At 41.7% G+C, this 17,907-nt stretch overlaps 2 protein-coding genes across 4 annotated transcripts; one reads left to right on the plus strand and one right to left on the minus strand.

Annotated features, from left to right (window-relative positions):
* Nucleotides 1–2,916: 2,916 nt before the first annotated feature.
* gall (galanin-like) lies at nt 2,917–4,538 on the minus strand. Its single transcript, XM_077201258.1, has 5 exons — nt 4,004–4,538; nt 3,864–3,918; nt 3,666–3,755; nt 3,409–3,462; nt 2,917–3,299 (listed from the first exon to the last, which is right to left on the minus strand). The coding sequence occupies exons 1-5, from the start codon at nt 4,142–4,144 to the stop codon at nt 3,241–3,243; spliced, it is 399 nt and encodes a 132-aa protein (XP_077057373.1). The 5' UTR covers nt 4,145–4,538; the 3' UTR covers nt 2,917–3,240.
* An 847-nt stretch (nt 4,539–5,385) lies between these two features.
* cd37 (CD37 molecule) lies at nt 5,386–17,710 on the plus strand. Of its 3 annotated transcripts, XR_013194418.1 has the most exons (10): nt 5,402–5,561; nt 6,189–6,256; nt 6,465–6,528; nt 6,631–6,761; nt 7,000–7,074; nt 7,253–7,360; nt 15,216–15,395; nt 15,483–15,557; nt 15,725–16,926; nt 17,152–17,504. XR_013194418.1 is itself a non-coding variant. In XM_077200689.1 (9 exons), the coding sequence occupies exons 2-9, from the start codon at nt 6,191–6,193 to the stop codon at nt 17,221–17,223; spliced, it is 771 nt and encodes a 256-aa protein (XP_077056804.1). In that variant the 5' UTR covers nt 5,386–5,561; nt 6,189–6,190; the 3' UTR covers nt 17,224–17,504. The 3 variants fall into 3 exon arrangements, 2 of the variants coding, with proteins under 2 accessions (XP_077056804.1, XP_077056803.1); XM_077200689.1 differs by lacking the exon at nt 15,725–16,926 and having other exon boundaries at nt 5,386–5,561; XM_077200688.1 differs by having other exon boundaries at nt 15,725–17,710.
* The last annotated feature ends 197 nt before the right edge of the window (nt 17,711–17,907 follow it).

Genomic DNA, 17,907 nt, shown 5'->3' on the forward strand with positions numbered 1-17,907 from the left:
ACAATCCATATGTCTGATGGGAATGTCCTGCTCTATCCATAAAAATAGTTGGCATTATAGAGTCAAAACCCGCTGGCAAATTTTAAAAAAAAACACTGGGAACAGAAAAAAAAGCCAGATAATTATTCCTATACATGGAAAAAGTGCACAATTAAACTAAACAGATTACTGGCAGTGAAGCTATTGCATAGGCTATATCAAAATTTTCCTTGAAAAATAATGTAATGTTGAGCAAAAGATACATTTTAAAAATTCACAGCATAATTTTGATCAGCAAAATATTTTGACATCAAGATTATTTCATGATCTTCTTCCACAGATAATGTCTGAAATGTCTCCTGCCTCAAACTGACAAGAGGAAAAAATACCAGGAGTGAATCATCCGCTTACAAGATTAAACGGCATGATTACCTGTGCAGCTTTCCAAGGGAGAACTAATTAAGCAAATAGGAAATGCAAAGAAACTGAGACATTTGTTCAGATATTTAGAAACAACACACGACCACACACTGCCCTTGCACGTGTAAGCAATTTATGCATCTTATGAGGATCGATCAACACTATAGCATGCAAAATTTGATTTACATTTCACAGAACCACGGGCATGATGGGAAATAAAGCTGTTCAACTGTTTACATTATGCTGTAATGAAGGGTCAATTGATCTTGAGCAAATTTAATTAACTTGAGTATAGGTTCCAGTGCAAGGAAGCTTTGAGGATGGATCTCTCTCTTTGAGGATAGATTGTATGTGTGTGTGTGTGTGTGTGTGTGTGTGTGTGTGTGTGTGTGTGTGTGTGTGTGTGTGTGTGTGTGTGTGTGTGTGTGTGTGTGTGTGTGTGTGTGTGTGTGTGTGTGTGTGTGTGTGTGTGTGTGTGTGTGTGTGTGTGTGTGTGTGTGTGTGTGTGTGTGTGTTTGTGCCTATAGTCGCTTAGTGAGTCGCTTAGTGACGTTCCTATTTGAGTCATACGGCTCTCTGGACCTTTCACAGCATAATGGGACACGTCGAAGAAAAGCCGTCTGATTTTTTTTTTAACAGCTGCAGACTCTTTAATATGCTTGGTAGCAGTGGCATTAAAATGACCCTAGTCCTGCTGAGCAGTTAAACATTTTCATTTACCCTGGACCTTCTTATCAGTTCTTGGCTCAGTGCTGCAGATGAGAGGCTGTCCGTCATATAAGCATGGCCTAATTATTACCTGCACTTTTAAATCATGGCATTACTGTGACCCTCTGGTTAATGGATTATTGTGATGTCTGGAATTGACCTCGAGTTATTTGCTACTCACTTATTTTCTTTCACGTTCTTACCTTTTTCTTGTTTATTTGGGAGGGGGGGGGGTGTTTTGTTTTTTGCCATTTGTGGCATTTATGACAAGTGGTCTGCTAGTTTTATAACTTTGCAGTTGTCAAAAAATAAACAAAAAAATTGCAGCTTAATGCAAACACCTGGTATTGCATAAGTCTAATATAACCTTTACAAATCCAAACAACATTTATTGAGCATTATTGAGCTTATATTGGAGCTATGAGTGAGCTGAGTGTAAGAATTTCTGTAAACACAGTGATTGTCAGTCAACCTTTTCCTCTACAGTTCCATTACACGTAGAATCCACAGTTGGTTGGCCTTTCTACCATAAAGATGAAAAATGTCAGCTCATCTTCTAGGAACACAACTGATTGAAATCTCATTATCTTGTGAATTCCTGTTGTCTCAATCATCATCAGATCAATTATTTCTTTAACCACAAAAATATGGAGTAATCCAGGATGCTATTTTACAAAACTCCATTAATGATGAGTGCTAAAAGTCTTAGCATTGGATTGATGGGATAGAGCATATTTAGCAGAGGCATAATGTTTAAAATAGTTCCTGGAAAAGCTCAGATGTTGTTATAATCACCATGTGGAAGTAGGCAGCCATCCTTCCAAGGACCCCATCTGCACCCCAAGCCCTAAATCGCCCCTTCCCATCTGCCTCATTCAGCCTCCAGCTTTCCTCTGTTACAACAACTTCAGAGATGGCTTATAGATTTAATCTTAATAATATACATAGCATTTATTGTAATTTAGTATTAAGCATGAGGTTTATGACCTCATATTATAAGTTTACATTTGAAAAAGTAATTTACACCACACCACTATTGTGTACTAGTTAAATTCATATAGATTTTAACCTAAAATTTATCTTGATACATTAGGCATCAATTACTTCAAAGTAATGTGTCAAAATGTCATTTTCAAAATGCACTTCAAAATTTCACGTTTAATTCAATGGGTTACTTGCAGTGAAATTTACCAGCAATTACTGAGTGAAAATCGTTTCTACACCACCATTTCCTTTTTCTGCCACAAGATGACGCCAAGTGTTAAATCTTTGATTCTAAATATGCTACATTTCGACCGAAGAGAACTACATCCAAAACACACTGGACGCATTACTATCCAAGAATTTTTGTCTTAAGTGAATCTTGACCCAATGTCACTTTATTACACTTCATAGAAATATATACAAACACACACTAGCTTTTGAACGTTTCATTTGTTTTATTATTATTATTCTTTCTCTGTTTTAAGTCATAAAATGCTTATTGGAATCAGCGAGCTATAGTTTGTTATTTGTTTAAAAAGGTGTATTTGTAAATGGCAATGGTGAAATCAACAGGTTCATTAGTTTTCACCTCTTATTCACCAACACAACACTGTATGCTTATTGTTATGACATCATATGTTATTACATTGCTCATTGCTTACATTGACTCATCAAAATTGTTTAAGCAATTTTCTACTTTTTTTATAAGTTATTCTATATTCAACTCATTCTTGAGTCAGTTTAATGTCATTTAAGTTTAAATGACTTAAACATCCAAGTTGATTGTACTTAAAAATTTCAGACAGCAGCTTTTTTTCTTTTTCTTTTTCTTTTTTTAACAGTGAATTGCTGCTCCCAGATTAGCTACCTCAATTTACTTTTAATATGAAATAAACATAAAGAGCTTTTTAAAACATTTGTCATGAATTGCTTTATTTGAACTCTGAAGCAGGAAATTATGCACCAACAATGGTTCTGTTTAAAGTGGTGAGATGAGCCAAATCAGATTCATGGAATAGCCTATTAATCCTATGCATTTGACCAATTTTAACTAGTTGTTAATACATAATAAATAATAATAAAAAGGATGAAACGCAAAACATTATTAGAGGGCAACTGTTGAAAAACAGTTTAACAGGGATATTTCTGTTATTGCTTCATTTGGCCATTAATTAAAGAGCCGCTAAAATCTTCAGTCATTCCCATTTCTGAAAGAGAAAAATAGTACTTTTACTTGCCTATAATCAGATTTCTTTCAGTTAGCCTACTACTAAAAGGAAACTATTATGTAATCAGTTAAACTATTATGTAATTCACCTTTTAATCGTAGATATGCAAGATGACCCAGCAGTGAGTGAAGATAGGAATCATCTATGGAATAGGAAAAATTTAGAAATTTAAAAAAAAAAATACATTATTTTACAAAGAAGAATAACATTTAAGAATGGGACAGGATAGAAAATAAATAGGAATGTAATAATATTTTAGATTATTCCTTAATATCACAAAAGTCACTTTAAGGTTGTCTATTAATATTTATAATAAAAATAGTAATAAATGCTTTAAGGACTGACTGTATGAAGATGTTGGCACGCTTGAACTCTCGCTCCACGTGTCTTTTTTGCCCATAGGTCTGTGTCTTACATTAAGACTTCTGTGAGCATCTGCAAGATGAGAACCACACAATTATGGTAATAAAACCAAAATTAAATGTAGTTAAAATACATATTTGAACAAAAGTCTGTCAAATTGTTTGAACGCAATGCACTTACAAGGTCCTAGTAGGTACCCCGCACTGTGTAGAGTCCAGCCTTTTTTCTCTGGAGTCTATGGGATTAACAGAGACCCATAAAAGAGACGATGAAAAAACAATCATCTAGTTGAGTTTAAGAAGAGGTAATAGAAGATGTACCGTGATGGTCATGCCATGGATCCTTGAGAGATGTGCAGTAAATACACAGAGTGAGATACAGAGTAGAGCACAATTTGTCTGCATCTGTATAAAAAACAGTGTTTGTAACATGTACATCCAAGCTTTGTAAAACAAAAACATCTTATTTGGAAAAAAGTAGGGGAAAAAATATTTTAATTATTGCTGTTGTGTGCATATAGGTTAGTTGTTTACCAATGTGTAGCAAAACTGACTGAGGTTGCTTTTTACCCAGTGGATGTTTTATAAATGTTCAAATGAAAATAAAGATTTTCTTTGCAACATTTTTACCTTATTCTATGAGGAACATTAAAGACACAATCCTGAAAACAGTACAGTGGTTAAAACACAAACACACACAACACAGATAATCCTTACCTTCTAAGAGAACAGTTGCTGTTTAATATTAATTTTAAAAAAGACCGCCTGTAACCTTCAAATAACAGTGTTGCTGCAGGTGTGTGTCTGAATGAGGGACAGTCTGTCTTTTATACACCCAGCAGCATAAAGCATATTAACATAATGAAACTCTATTAGTACGATGTTCATTTGTTCATTTCTCATAATTACTGGTGTTTACAGAGACGGGAGAGGGAGGAAGGACAGAGAATGATGAGACAGAATTAATCAGACCGTTAGCAAGGTTATACAGTACAGGGAGAGAGAAGGAATGGTGCAATCTATCTGTCTATCTTGTGTCTCTGATCACATGAGGTAAAATTGAAATCCATTTCAATCCATGATGCTTTCCTCCATTTAATAACATCACTTTACCCTATATAATTACAGCACCTTCTGCCCCATTCTATCCATTAACAGGGAAGCCCTAAAACATTCCACCTAATTATCTACCACTAATTGTGCTAAAGCTGTATTTGGGAGGGCGAACAGGCCGATGAGGAAGCTTGTTGAAACAGGGAATGAGAGCTGAAATTTCAGTCTCCTGCGGGAGGCATTCTAGTGACCTCAGATGAATTAACCTCCATCTCTGCCCCTGTGTTTTATTTTCATGCACTCATCTGCTGTTAAGAGCAGGTATGCTCTTATATCTGAGGTCATTTCTTTCGTCCCCTCTCAGAAATCGATATCTGGAAATCTTAGGCAGCAACTGAAATCACAATACATATGGGAATAGCTAGATACTTTTTTTAGTGTTGCTTTTTTCTAAATGTCAACTCAATTATATTTTCTAAATATCGCAGACTGTGTAAAACATGAAAACATCTCAAAATGTCGTAGCATGACAAAATAATTTACATATTTTAAATTACATGCTGCTAATTCGGAGAAATAAGTGGGGATATGTAAAAGAGTCTGTGACTAGGGCTGATATTTTATTTATGGTGGGTGTTCTGTGTACACCTGCTTTCTGCTGAAGTCAGTCATGCTTTGCTTACATGCATGAACTCTCAAGCAATACAGCGAATCAGAATTAAACCTTTTACTTATGAAAATTTATTTTTCACATGATCTCATGTGAGGCTGGCACGTTTTATTTACCCACCGTGTAATCTTACTGACTTTGCCCAGTTTGTTTAGGGTAAGTTTTACATCTTTATTTCTTTGGTGAAACCATTTATTCTAGAAAGCATTATAAGACAGCATAAATTCCAATTAGATGGTGATTATGTAAACGTTGTTTATCTGAGATACTTTTATTGCATAAATGTTAAAAAAAATTGATTCTGTTGTTTAAACATTATAAATACAAATATGTCACTGGCTGTTTGAACCGTCTAACATGATGTAGTCCTAAAAAATCTGAATTTACCTAACCCCCGAGGGATATATTCTCAAATGTTCATAACAGCAAACAAAGCACTTTTGTCCCATGAGCTAGCTAGTACTTGAATAGTTAATGCATGCCTGTGTAAAAAGATATATTTGGTTTCGTTACCAAAGGCAAAGAAATACGATAGTACAAGAGACTTGTACCCTGTTCTGTTTTTGTGCTTTTTTTTAGCAGCAAATCCATTTAAACGAATACGAAAACAAATTTAATGTTCTTAAAGAAAAAAGTGTGAAACCAACTTGATTCTTAGTTCTGTGAAGAATAAAAGTGGAACATAGTGCATATGTTCTGTATCTCATCCTGCCTCTATATATTGTTTTCAATGGTTCTCAGTAAGATTTCAATATTCATTTATTTTTTATTTTGTGCTTACAGATATGGCATCTGAGTGCTGTCTCAGTCTCACCAAATACTTCCTCTTTCTCTTCAACTTGATATTCTTTGTAAGTTGCATATTAGTCCTATAAGACCCAAAAGGAAATTAAATAAAGTATATAATATGCATAACAAGAATATAAAAATATAACAGTACTTTCCTTGCAGTCATACTGTAAAATATATGCTCCCTTTTTGGACTTAACTAGGCAAAACTTTTACATTATATACAATGTACATGTCAGATTGCTGTTGGACTGTGGTTTTCTCATTTAGCTCTTAGGATCCCTCCTCTTATCTTTGGGACTATGGATAAAATTTTCAGAGACCAGCATTTTAAGTAAGTTGTATATTTATTTGTGTGTGGAAATCACAGACAGTGCTATTGTGATTCTTCGTCTATTGCAAGCTATTAAAGCATTTGTTCCATGTTTTTCTACAGTGCCCACTCCTCCCTACATTTCCAACTTTCTCTTCTCCTACTTGCTGATCATCAGTGGCTCAGTGACCATGGCATTAGGCTTCTTAGGATGTCTGGGTTCTCTGAAGACTTTCAAATACCTGCTGGCAATTGTGAGTTTTCAGAAAAACAAAACTTGGGGATTGGGATTCAAATGCCATTGATGTGATAGAGATTTTTGCCATTTAACATACTCTTGTTAGGACAACTCCTAAAATGTTAAGAGTAGTACTAGTCACCAACCTCTTGAGAATTGTGCATGTTCCTGGTACTGGTGTTTGTAATGCAGCAGTAAGTTGATCTGCTCCACTGAGCTGTAACAGTATTAAAATAACCTTCATTTATCTACAGTATTTCATCCTGCTCACAGTTCTTCTCGCGGCTCAGATGGTGGGTGGGGTTCTTTTCTACACCCAGAAGACTGAGGTAACTCAAGCATGCAGTCCCACCCAGTTTGGCATTGGGCTTTTTATACAGATCTTCCTCTTTGGTGTCATGTTTTTAATCAGTTTGATTGATTTCTATTTTTTTAATGTTATATGTCTGAAGCTAATACTTGACCAAAACATCTTTAACGTGTTTTCCCCCCCTCATTCTTAATCAGTTGGTCGGTTCACTAAAGGTTCATACTCTTGAACTAATAAAGTCAAATGGAATGAATGGATCCAGTTTCCAGGGTTTCAAAAAGACTCTAGAGTACATTCAGATGAAGGTGAGAGAAACAGTACAGTACACAACACAAAGAAAACTATATATGTGAAAACAATATGTAAAATTGATCCAAAAAATTTTTTTGCAATCAGATTTTTCAAGCACTTTTCATTTTCGTAGGCATTAATAGTTTGTCACTGCACTTACATTATCACAGCTATGTGCACTAAATGTAGCAACTAATACCAGACATAATTTAGGCCTACTTACAAGCTTTACTCTTCAGCACAATGAGAACCAAAATCTTCCAACTTCAGAAACTCTTTTAAATGTCCAACATAACAGTAACATTAAACAAGTCTTTGTTTAAATGTCTAAAAGTCTAAAAGTCTTTGACTTTACTCAAAACTGCATAAATAACACTTAATTTCAACACTCTCCCAATCCAGTCCTATGCAAAGCATGCTGGGAACTAAATATCCACCCATGCAGTTTCAGTTAAAGGGTTAGTTCACCCAAAAATTTTAATTCTGTCATTAATAATTCACCTTCTAGTCATTCCAAACCCGTAAGACTTTCGTTCAACTTCGGAACACAAATAAAGATATTTTTTAATTAAATCTAAGAGATTTCTGTGCCTCCATTAACAGCATACACAACTACCCCTTTCAAGCCCCAGACATGTAAAGTATTATCAAAGTAAATTACCACTTTTAAGCTTCCCAAAGGTAGTAAATACATCATTCAAGTAATCCATGTGACTCCAGTGGTTTAACCCTATTTTTTTACAGTCTATGGTTTAACCTCAATTTACTGAAGACATGCCAGGGCTTAGTTTGCGCAAAAAACCTAATGCTTCAACACGATACGCATGCGTCGTGGTGCTTTTGTGAACGCGCACATGAGTGTTCTGCTGACGCGTGAGTCTGACGCGAGAGCAGGCGTTGCGTGAAAGCGCTTTTGAGATTCATATTTTGTAAATAAAGTGTTAAATTGTGTTCCCTTTTCAAGAGGTCTCTCCTATTGCGTAAGTAGCTTACGCTATGGGAAAAACTCCTTTTCTCGAGAATATTGAAGTCTTTATGTTAAACGCATTGCAGCTGCACAGCAGACAGCAATGAGCGAAGGAGCTCGGTCATTGGCTGTGATGCGGCAACTTGCTCGAACCAATGACGGGGCGACTCTGAATGCGCGACCAATGAGCGCGCCTCGCGCCCGCGCGCGTCAGAGCCCGCCAATATGGGCGTGGCCAAGAGCTATATATTGGGCGCCCCGTCATGAGAGTTCTTTAGATTTAATCTCCTTCAGCGAACACCTTCTTCGCTGGATCCTCCAGATAATTGAAAGCCTTCGCCGCCGTGGAAAAGCATACCAGCGGGATTGCTACGAGGACGTCGGCATCTTCAGCCGCCTTCGAACGCCATCCTACTGAGCCATCCGGCGCGCTACACGCAAGTATTTACATCTGTTCGCCCCGCGACATTTGTAAAATAGCAAATTTTCTGAGGCGTTGTTCCAAATGCCTTCCTGCGCGTCGTGCAGAAAACTTCTTCCAGACGGGGATCGTCACATCATCTGCGCTCGCTGCCTGGGCCGGGACCACGCAGAAGCTGCTTTGACCAAGGGCGGATGCCCGGAATTTGACGACCTGGGTCTCTCCGCACTGCGGCTCGCTTCGCCGCTTTCACCGCGAGCGAGCCCATCGCCGACACCCCTCTGTTTGAGCCGCGTGTTAAGAAAAAGCGCTGCTCCCAGAGGCTTCCTGAACCTGAGCTCAGTGACGTCACGCCGAGACAGTCTCCGGTTGCTTCACCGCCGCTCTTGTCTTCCCCACCGCCGGTTCAGTTCACTCAGCCGGACCCACACTCCTCTAGCAGAGCGGTGGGCCTTGTGACTTTCGGCGCGTCCGAGGACGACGGGGGAGTAGATGACTCTTTGTCCATCGACGCTGCATCTGACGACTGGCCGGGCTCCACTTTCGACCCCGCCCCGTCGACGCTAACTAACACGAGTGGGGGATCCTCTATGGATACAGAGATTGTCCGCATCCTCTCGAAGGCCGTGGAGGACCTCGGGCTCGATTGGTCATCTCCTGCAGAAACCACTCGTCCAGTCGGCTTCGGGTTGGTTCTGCGGGAGAAGACCAATCGAGCCCGAGGTCCTCCACGGCCTTCGAGAGGATGCGGACAATCTCTGTATCCATAGAGGATCCCCCACTTGTCTCAAAAGTCACAAGGCCCACCGCTCTGCTAGAGGGGTGTGGGGACTTTCTTCCTGGAAGTTCACGACGAACTCACCAAGTCATGGAAAGCCCCCAACTCTGCACGTCTGAAGCCTTCTTTTTCTTCGTCGCTCTCCTCTGTGGACGGCGCGAAGGAAAGAGGCTACGAGGGAACGCCGCCCCTCGAGGAGGCCGTGGCCAATCATCTCTGCCTGCCCTCCACCACCGGATGGAAAGCCAAGGCTTCCTACCCCTCGAAGCCCTGCCGCACTACTTCGGCTCTCGCTGGTCGCGCCTACGCCGCCGCCGGCCAAGCTGCGTCAGCGCTTCACTCAATGGCGGTACTTCAAGTGTTCCAAGCCAAGCTTCTCCGCTCCCTGGACGAGACTGACCCCGAACCCGAAGCCTTCAAGGACCTACGCAGCGCGACTGACATAGCCGTGCGAGCCACGAAGGCCACCGCCCAGTCTATTGGCCGCGCCATGGCCAATTTGACTGTTCTCGAGCGCCATTTGTGGCTGACTTTGACGGAGATGAAAGATGCGGATAAGGCCCCGTTTCTCGACGCGCCTATCTCCACCAGCGGACTGTTTGGACCGGCAGTTAAAGGTTTCGCCGAACGCTTCACTGAGGCCCAGAACGCTTCACAAGCTATGCGCCATTTCCTGCCTAAACGCTCCAGCTCATCGCAGAGCAGACAGAGGCCGCCACAGCCGCAGCGGGCTAGAGCAGCCCCCACCGCCTCTCAGCCCGCGCCTCAGACTGACGCTCGACGCCGCTCGCGCTCCCACAACCGCAAGCCGCCTCCTGAACGATGGGGTCCTCGGCCCAAGACCGTGCTGAACCCTGAGCCTCGAAAGCCTTCCTAGCCACAGGAATGAGAAGAGAGAGTGCATGTCTCGCAAAAGCCGGACCACTCTCTCTGCAAAATCTCAAACATTACCCAGTCCCCGTACAGGCGGCTGGAAATGTCTATACAGCAGTCAATGGGCCAGTCACAGAGCTCGCTCACCTGCAAACAAACGCCGTTTTTACGGCGACACACAGAAAACACAAAAAGAGTCTTTTTCTGCCTGTGTCACTAAGGGTTCACATGTCCACAAAGTGTGCATTCCCAGATACTGTCAAAACAGTGCCAAATTAATTCCCAGCTCAGGCTGCACGCCCCATGAATGTAGATCAAGTGCCTACGGTCATGTACGCACCACTACACACAAGCACTGTTCACACAGTTATGAATTCATCCCCAGTAAAAGCGGAAAACATTATAAAAGTGACGCGTGTGCCTACCACTGTCTATGCACCCCCACTTATAAACACTGTCCCTACAGTGTCAAACACAACCCCAGCTCAGGCTGCGAGTCTTACAGACATAGCGCACACTGTTGTAATCACACACGCGCCCATTCACTCAGCTGCTCAGCGCGCCCGCGCCTCTGAGAGCTATGAGCTCAGGCAATTCGCTGGCCGGGTCCCTACGTCACAGCGGCCCGCCCCTAGCCTGTATTCAGCCCCTATCTGTATACGCAGCGGCATTGGAAAACATTACAGATATGCCGAAATGGGTGTTGAATATAATAAAACACGGATACTCGCTCCAGTTCGCTCGCAGACCACCACGTTTTACGACTGTGGTCAAGACGAAAGTGAGAAAGGAGTGTTCGCATGTTCTACGCACCGAGGTGCGCAAATTAATAGAAAAGGGCGCTGTGGAAACTGTTTCCCCCTCTATGAGCGGGGTAGGTTTTTACAGCCGCTATTTTCTCGTCCCGAAAAAGGATGGCGGTCTCCGCCCCATCCTAGATCTCAGACACCTGAACAAAGCACTAATGATTCGCTCGTTCAGAATGTTAACAACCAAACATATCCTCGCGCAAGTACGCCCAGGAGATTGGTTTCTCTCAGTGGATCTGAAAGATGCTTACTTTCACATTCCAATAGCGCCTCATCACAGGCCTTTTCTGAGATTCGCTTTCGAGGGACAGTCTTACCAGTACACAGTACTTCCGTTCGGCCTGTCCCTGGCTCCCCGTACATTCACGAAATGTATGGATGCAGCACTTCCCCCCTTGAGACGAAGGGGAGTGCGAATACTGAATTATCTCGACGATTGGCTGGTCCTAGCACAATCAGAGAGTCAGTTAATAACACACAGATCTTGGATTATCAGCCATCTAGAATGCCTGGGTCTAATTTTGCAAAAAAGTATACTATCTCCCAGCCAGAAGATTTCTTTCCTGGGAATAGTTCTAGACTCGATGTAAATGACAGCTCGTCTCTCATCAGAGCGCGCACTCACCATCTGGTGCCTTGCAACATCATTCAGGGCGGGCGCGCGCGCCCCCGTCAAGCGGTTTCAGAGGATGCTGGGTCTCATGGCCTCAGCATCGGCCGTACTCCAGCTAGGATTGTTGCATATGCGTCCTCTCCAACGCTGGCTCAAGAGCCGCGTCCCTGCTCACGCGTGGCGTTCGGGCCACCTTTTAATCAGAGCGAACCACGGCTGTATAAAAGCCCTGACGCACTGGAAAGCCGCCGACTGGTACCAGTCAGGCGTGAGCCTGGGTGTGAACACAAGGAGAAAGATGATCACAACAGATGCCTCCAAAATAGGTTTTGGGGCCCTTTACGAGGGCAGGCCTGTCTCCGGCTTTTGGTCAAACCCGGAGAAGCGCCTACACATAAACTGTCTGGAGATGAAAGCGGTCGCTTTGGCTCTCAGATCCCTGCTTCCACATCTAAAAAACGAAGACGTCCTGGTCCGAACGGACAACATGACGGTAGTGTCGTACATAAATCGCCAGGGTGGACTCAGGTCGAGCTCCATGCATTCAATGGCCAGGAGACTCATCTTATGGTCCCAGCACAACTTGCGCTCGCTGAGAGCAGCGCATGTGCCAGGCGCGCTGAACCAAGGGCCACACATGCTATCCAGAGACAAGATTCTCCCAGGAGAATGGGCTCTCAACCCGCTGACGATTCAGTGGTTATGGAAAATCTTTGGCGAGGCGGAGGTCGACCTCTTCGCCTCCAAGGAGAATGCACACTGCTGTCTTTTCTTCACGAAAAGCACGGACGCGCTCGCCCAGAGCTGGCCGAGCCGCCCCTTATATGCTTTTCCCCCGATCGCGATGCTGCCACAGGTCATCAGTCGGGTCAGAGAGGAGAAAAACGCAGTGCTCCTGATAGCCCCACTCTGGAAGAACCAAACATGGTTTCCAGAATTGATGCAAATGCAATCTGCACCACGGCCGATTCCACTGAGGCCAGACCTCCTCAGTCAGGCCAGCGGGATGATATTTCATCCCCGCCCCGATCTGTGGGCCCTTCATGCATGGCCCCTCAACGGGTTCCCAGGAACCTCACGAGTGGAGCGCTAAAAACCATCGCTGAGGCGCGGGCGCCCTCCACGAGACGCTTATATGCCCAAAAATGGAAAGTGTTCAGTGACTGGTGTAACGCCGAGGGCCTGAACCCTGAAACATGCGAGATTACGACGTACTCGCTTTTCTACAAGGGCTTCTGGAGGCGGGCCGCTCCCCCTCCACGCTCAAAGTATATGTGGCGGCCATCACAGCGTCGCACGACCCTGTGATGGAACGTCCATTGGGAAGAAACGACCTAATTATTCGTTTCCTAAGGGGCGCTAGGAGGATGAACCCTTCACGCCCCCCCTCAGTGCCGATCTGGGACCTAGCTACTGTCCTAGACGCTCTTAAAGGGCCCCCGTTCGAACCACTCCGAACCGTGCACCTTAAGCAGCTCTCGCTTAAAACTGCGCTCTTGCTGGCACTCGCCTCGGTCAAGAGAGTGGGCGATCTGCACGCTCTTTCGGCAAGCGCTGCCTGCTTGGAATTCGGACCTAACGACTGCAGGGTCGTCCTTAGGCCAAAACATGGGTATATTCCTAAAGTGCTCACCACTCCCTTCAGAGCACAGGTTATCTCCCTAACTGCGCTATCGTCTCCAGCAGACGAACACGACGCTAACCTACTCTGCCCCGTTAGGGCTCTCAGAGTGTATTTGGAGCGTTCTGCCCTATTCAGACAGACAGAACAACTGTTTGTATGCTTTGGCGGCCGTACGAAGGGTTCCGCCGTTTCAAGGCAGAGAATCTCTCACTGGATAGTTGAGGCTATAGCTCTGGCTTATGAAGCCAAGGGACTTCAATGCCCCTGGGGAGTCAAAGCACTCTCCACCAGGAGTGTGGCTTCTTCCTGGGCGTGGTCGAGCGGGATACTGATCGAGGATATTTGTGCGGCGGCAGGCTGGGCCTCACCGTCCACATTTATCAGGTTTTACAACCTACAGGTCCCAACATTGCATTCCAATGTACTATCAGAATGATGCTAGTAGAACTATGAGTTTGTATCTAGATTATGTATGTGCTTGTGTCACACTGAGCGCCTTCTAGCCGCTCTTTACTTTTTTCCCACATATAAAGCTCGCCTCTGCCGGCTGGTTGGATGATAACTTTGCTTTTTAGCTCAGGCACCTGCCTCTGGCTATCATAAGGCGAAGTTCAGCACGCACGGCGTTTTGCATGGTGTTCCCATAGCGTAAGCTACTTACGCAATAGGAGAGACCTCTCGAAAGGGAACGACTCGGTTACTAGCGTAACCTCGGTTCCCTGAGAGGAGGGAACGAGTATTGCGTAAGCTGCCGTGATTGTGCTTGGTTAGTCCGCTTCAGTCGTTTTAACCTAAAGAACTCTCATGACGGGGCGCCCAATATATAGCTCTTGGCCACGGCCATCTTGGCGGGCTCTGACGCGCGCGGGCGCGAGGCGCGCTCATTGGTCGCGCATTCAGAGTCGCCCCGTCATTGGTTCGAGCAAGTTGCCGCAGCACAGCAAATGACCGAGCTCCTTCGCTCATTTCTGTCTGCTGTGCAGCTGCAATGCGTTTTACATAAAGACTTCAATATTCTCGAGAAAAGGAGTTTTTCCCATTGCGTAAGCTACTTACGCAATACTCGTTCCCTCCTCTCAGGGAACCGAGGTTATGCCAGTAACCGAGTCGTTTGTTTGTTTTTTTGCGCAAATAAAGCACTCGTCGCTTCATAAAATTTATGTTAAATGACTGGAATCATGAATTACTTTACATTTCTAGGGCTTGAAAGTTGTAGTATAGCCTACTGTAGGCTGTTAATGGAGGGACAGAAAGCTTTCAGATTTCATTATAGAGATCTTCATTTGTGTCTTCGAATCTTCGAATTTCTTACGGGTTTTTAACGACATGAGGGTGAGTGATTAATGACAACGTTTTCATTTTTGGGTGAACTAACCCTTTAATGCCACAAAGATTATTCATGTATTCCCAATACAAATTGATTTTACATATGTCAAGCAATTGTATTCCTTTAGCTTATTTTAATTAATTGAACAAGCAGCAAAAATATTTTTCCCCAGTGTATAAGCAGGTATCAGGACAGTTTCAGGAGTTTTGGATAATATGACATCCCATTTAGCTTAAAACATTTTAAGAGAAGTTGTTTGACTACAAAAGTAGCTTTCATGAGGATGCAAAACTTAATGTACGGCTCTAGATAAAATGATCAGAAAAACACAAGCCACGTGTACATAATGCATGCTACATGCCTGGTATATGCCATGATATCAGAACTTGAAAGCAAACTCTGACAATTACATTGGGAAGTTTGAAACAAAATATCACCTCCATTATTATCATTGCAGAACAAATGCTGTGGATGGGATGGGGGAACAGACTGGGGGAATTCTATACCTTGTTCCTGCTTCAACACAGGCAATGCCACTGTCAATGCTACGCATGAAAAGCAAGCTCCAGAGTCATGTAAAACATGTTTCTCAAATGTTTCCATTCCAAATAACTCATCATGCAAGATTTATGACAAGGTACGGTTTCAGTTCTGCCCTGTAATCATTTTGTAAATTGTGTTCTAACAAAATTAATAGAGTCACCTCTTTTCTCTCATCTCAAAGGGTTGCAATGACCATATTACAAATTGGCTGGATGGAAATCTCCTCTTAATTTTGGTGGTTATTTCTCTGGTGGAGGTAAGCAAGCTGTCACTAAACACATTAAATCCAGTTCAGATAATGCAAATAAGTACAAGCTTTCACTGTCCAAACTTAGTGTTAATGAGAATAAATTAAGTGTAATGGGAGGAATTGATGGTGTTGCTGAATGTTTTAATTACCACCTCTGGCCATTTGTCTCATAGTGTCTACAGTGGATTTGCCTCGTATCTTACTGTTGTCTTAATCGCACACACCGTTGCTGCCCTAGAAAGTCACATGGCAGCCATGTTCAGCTGTCCAGGTCTCTGTTTGTGACTAGTGTGGTGTGGTCGAGTGCTTCATTTTTTGCATGGATGAATAATATCAATTATCTAACTATCACTTGTATCACCCATAAAGGCTGGAATACACTACACCAATTTTAAAACACTATAGGCATCATACACGTGCCAACTTTGTAAATGGTTACAGAGAAAAACTGAACTTCATACACTAAACGACTGAGCATCATACAAAGCCAGATTACCAGACACTACCAAACTTTCAAGTGGTTCTGAATACAACAGTGTATTCCAGCCTTAATGGATTTATTTTGCAATAACAAAATACTGAGTAAGCATTATAACACTTATTACACGCAAATATAAAATGCATGGATATGAAATATTGATTAAAAATAATGTTATACCTGTATATTATCTTAAATCTTTCTTTAAGGGAAAAAAGTACACTACAATGGGGAACTCAGTTGGCCTTGCAGTAAGACGAACACTGCAATGAATTATACAGTTATTTTAAAATTAAGTTCCTAAAATTAAGTTCCTAACTGTCAAGTCTCAAGATTGCGTTAGTTGCATTTGTTTGAAATAAACAGAGAGAGTGGTCAAATTAGTGAAATTTCATGGGTAAAAAAGATCCATTGTGTATTCGTAATGTATGAAAGACAGTTCATTCATATGAACAACAGAAGTTCTCAGGAAAACTTTTGCCCTGCATGAAAATGGATTCCTGTTGATATGACTGTGATCGCCCCTTAATTTGAGTTACCCGGATGAGCGGACTGAGTCTCTATGGACAATGGTGTACATTAAGAAATTTCTTGCCACTAAATGCTGCGATTGATCAGAATCGAGCATTCTAGATTGCTGTGTAATACGTTTTTTTGTAGTTAATGCATGATACTACTTGGTGTGGAAATGACATAGCAACCAATTAACATGATTGTTTCTCAGATTAGATACACAGTGGTCTTATTTTTAGCCGTATTACATATCCGTACGTTTTTCTTATTGTGTGACTTTGTTTTGTGAGCTCAGATTAACAGAATATGATTGTACAAAGGTCTCAGTGGTTACTTTTAATTGTATCTTCCCTCACAGAGATTTCACTGTGGAATACTGGCAAGGTATATGTTGTTTGTGTTGTTATAATAGTAGCCTAGTGTGTGGTTTGAAGATTCATCCATCCTTGATCCCAGACTCCCAGCATTTGAATCTGCAACGTTTGATCGAAATTGTTAATTGAGGGCATTGCCATATTTAGATATTAGGCCTAAATGATTAATGGTTAACTGAATAGTTGAACCATGGATGGTTAATTTATAAGAAATATCTTTCTTTCTTTTTTGCAGATATGTGGTATGATCCTTTCGATGTGTCTGTATAAACAGGGTCCTGTGGATTACAACATAGTTTTCAACTAAGATGACCGGGATCAGTGAGGGGGAAAACGTCAATTTTCTCTCATTCATAAATTTTATGTTTTTTTTATGTTTTTTTTAAATGAGATTATAATTTTTCTGTATAGTATTTGATTGTTTTATACATATTTTTTTTTATCCTGTAAGCCGGTCAATTGTTGTTTTTCCTTGTTATTCAGATGTGTGTTATAATTTTTTTTAGTAATTGTTTATGAAAAGTAAAATGAATTTGAACCTGTTCTTATAATTTTTAAATGTTATAAACTTTCATTTGATTCTCAGAATTTGTGCCTGTGACTGAATTTTCTCATTTGTTCAGTTTAGCCATTGGGTAAGAAAGGACTGGGAACATTAGGGTGTGACAGTGTTATATTTCACTATTGTTGTGTACACAAAGCAAATGACCTCAATACTGTGGCAATGTGTGAGATACTGTTCTCATTATCATGTCTTTCATATCTAAAATATTAAAAACTCAAATCGTCCTTAATTATATGCTGTTTTTTTTATGTAAGATGTCAGCCAGTATTACATAAGAAATCTTTTAAAAATCTTTAAAATAGCCTATATTTAAATTTAAGTACATTAAGTATCCAAATATACAGGGTAATTGTACAACTGCTGTTGCTAAAAGAAATAAAACATTCAATTACATTATAAAGTTGATTTTAATTTATTGCCATAACG

This window comes from Siphateles boraxobius, unplaced genomic scaffold (genome assembly GCF_051911475.1).
Source record: "Siphateles boraxobius isolate OS27281-9 unplaced genomic scaffold, OSU_SipBor_1 46, whole genome shotgun sequence".
Lineage (NCBI taxonomy): Eukaryota > Metazoa > Chordata > Actinopteri > Cypriniformes > Leuciscidae > Siphateles > Siphateles boraxobius.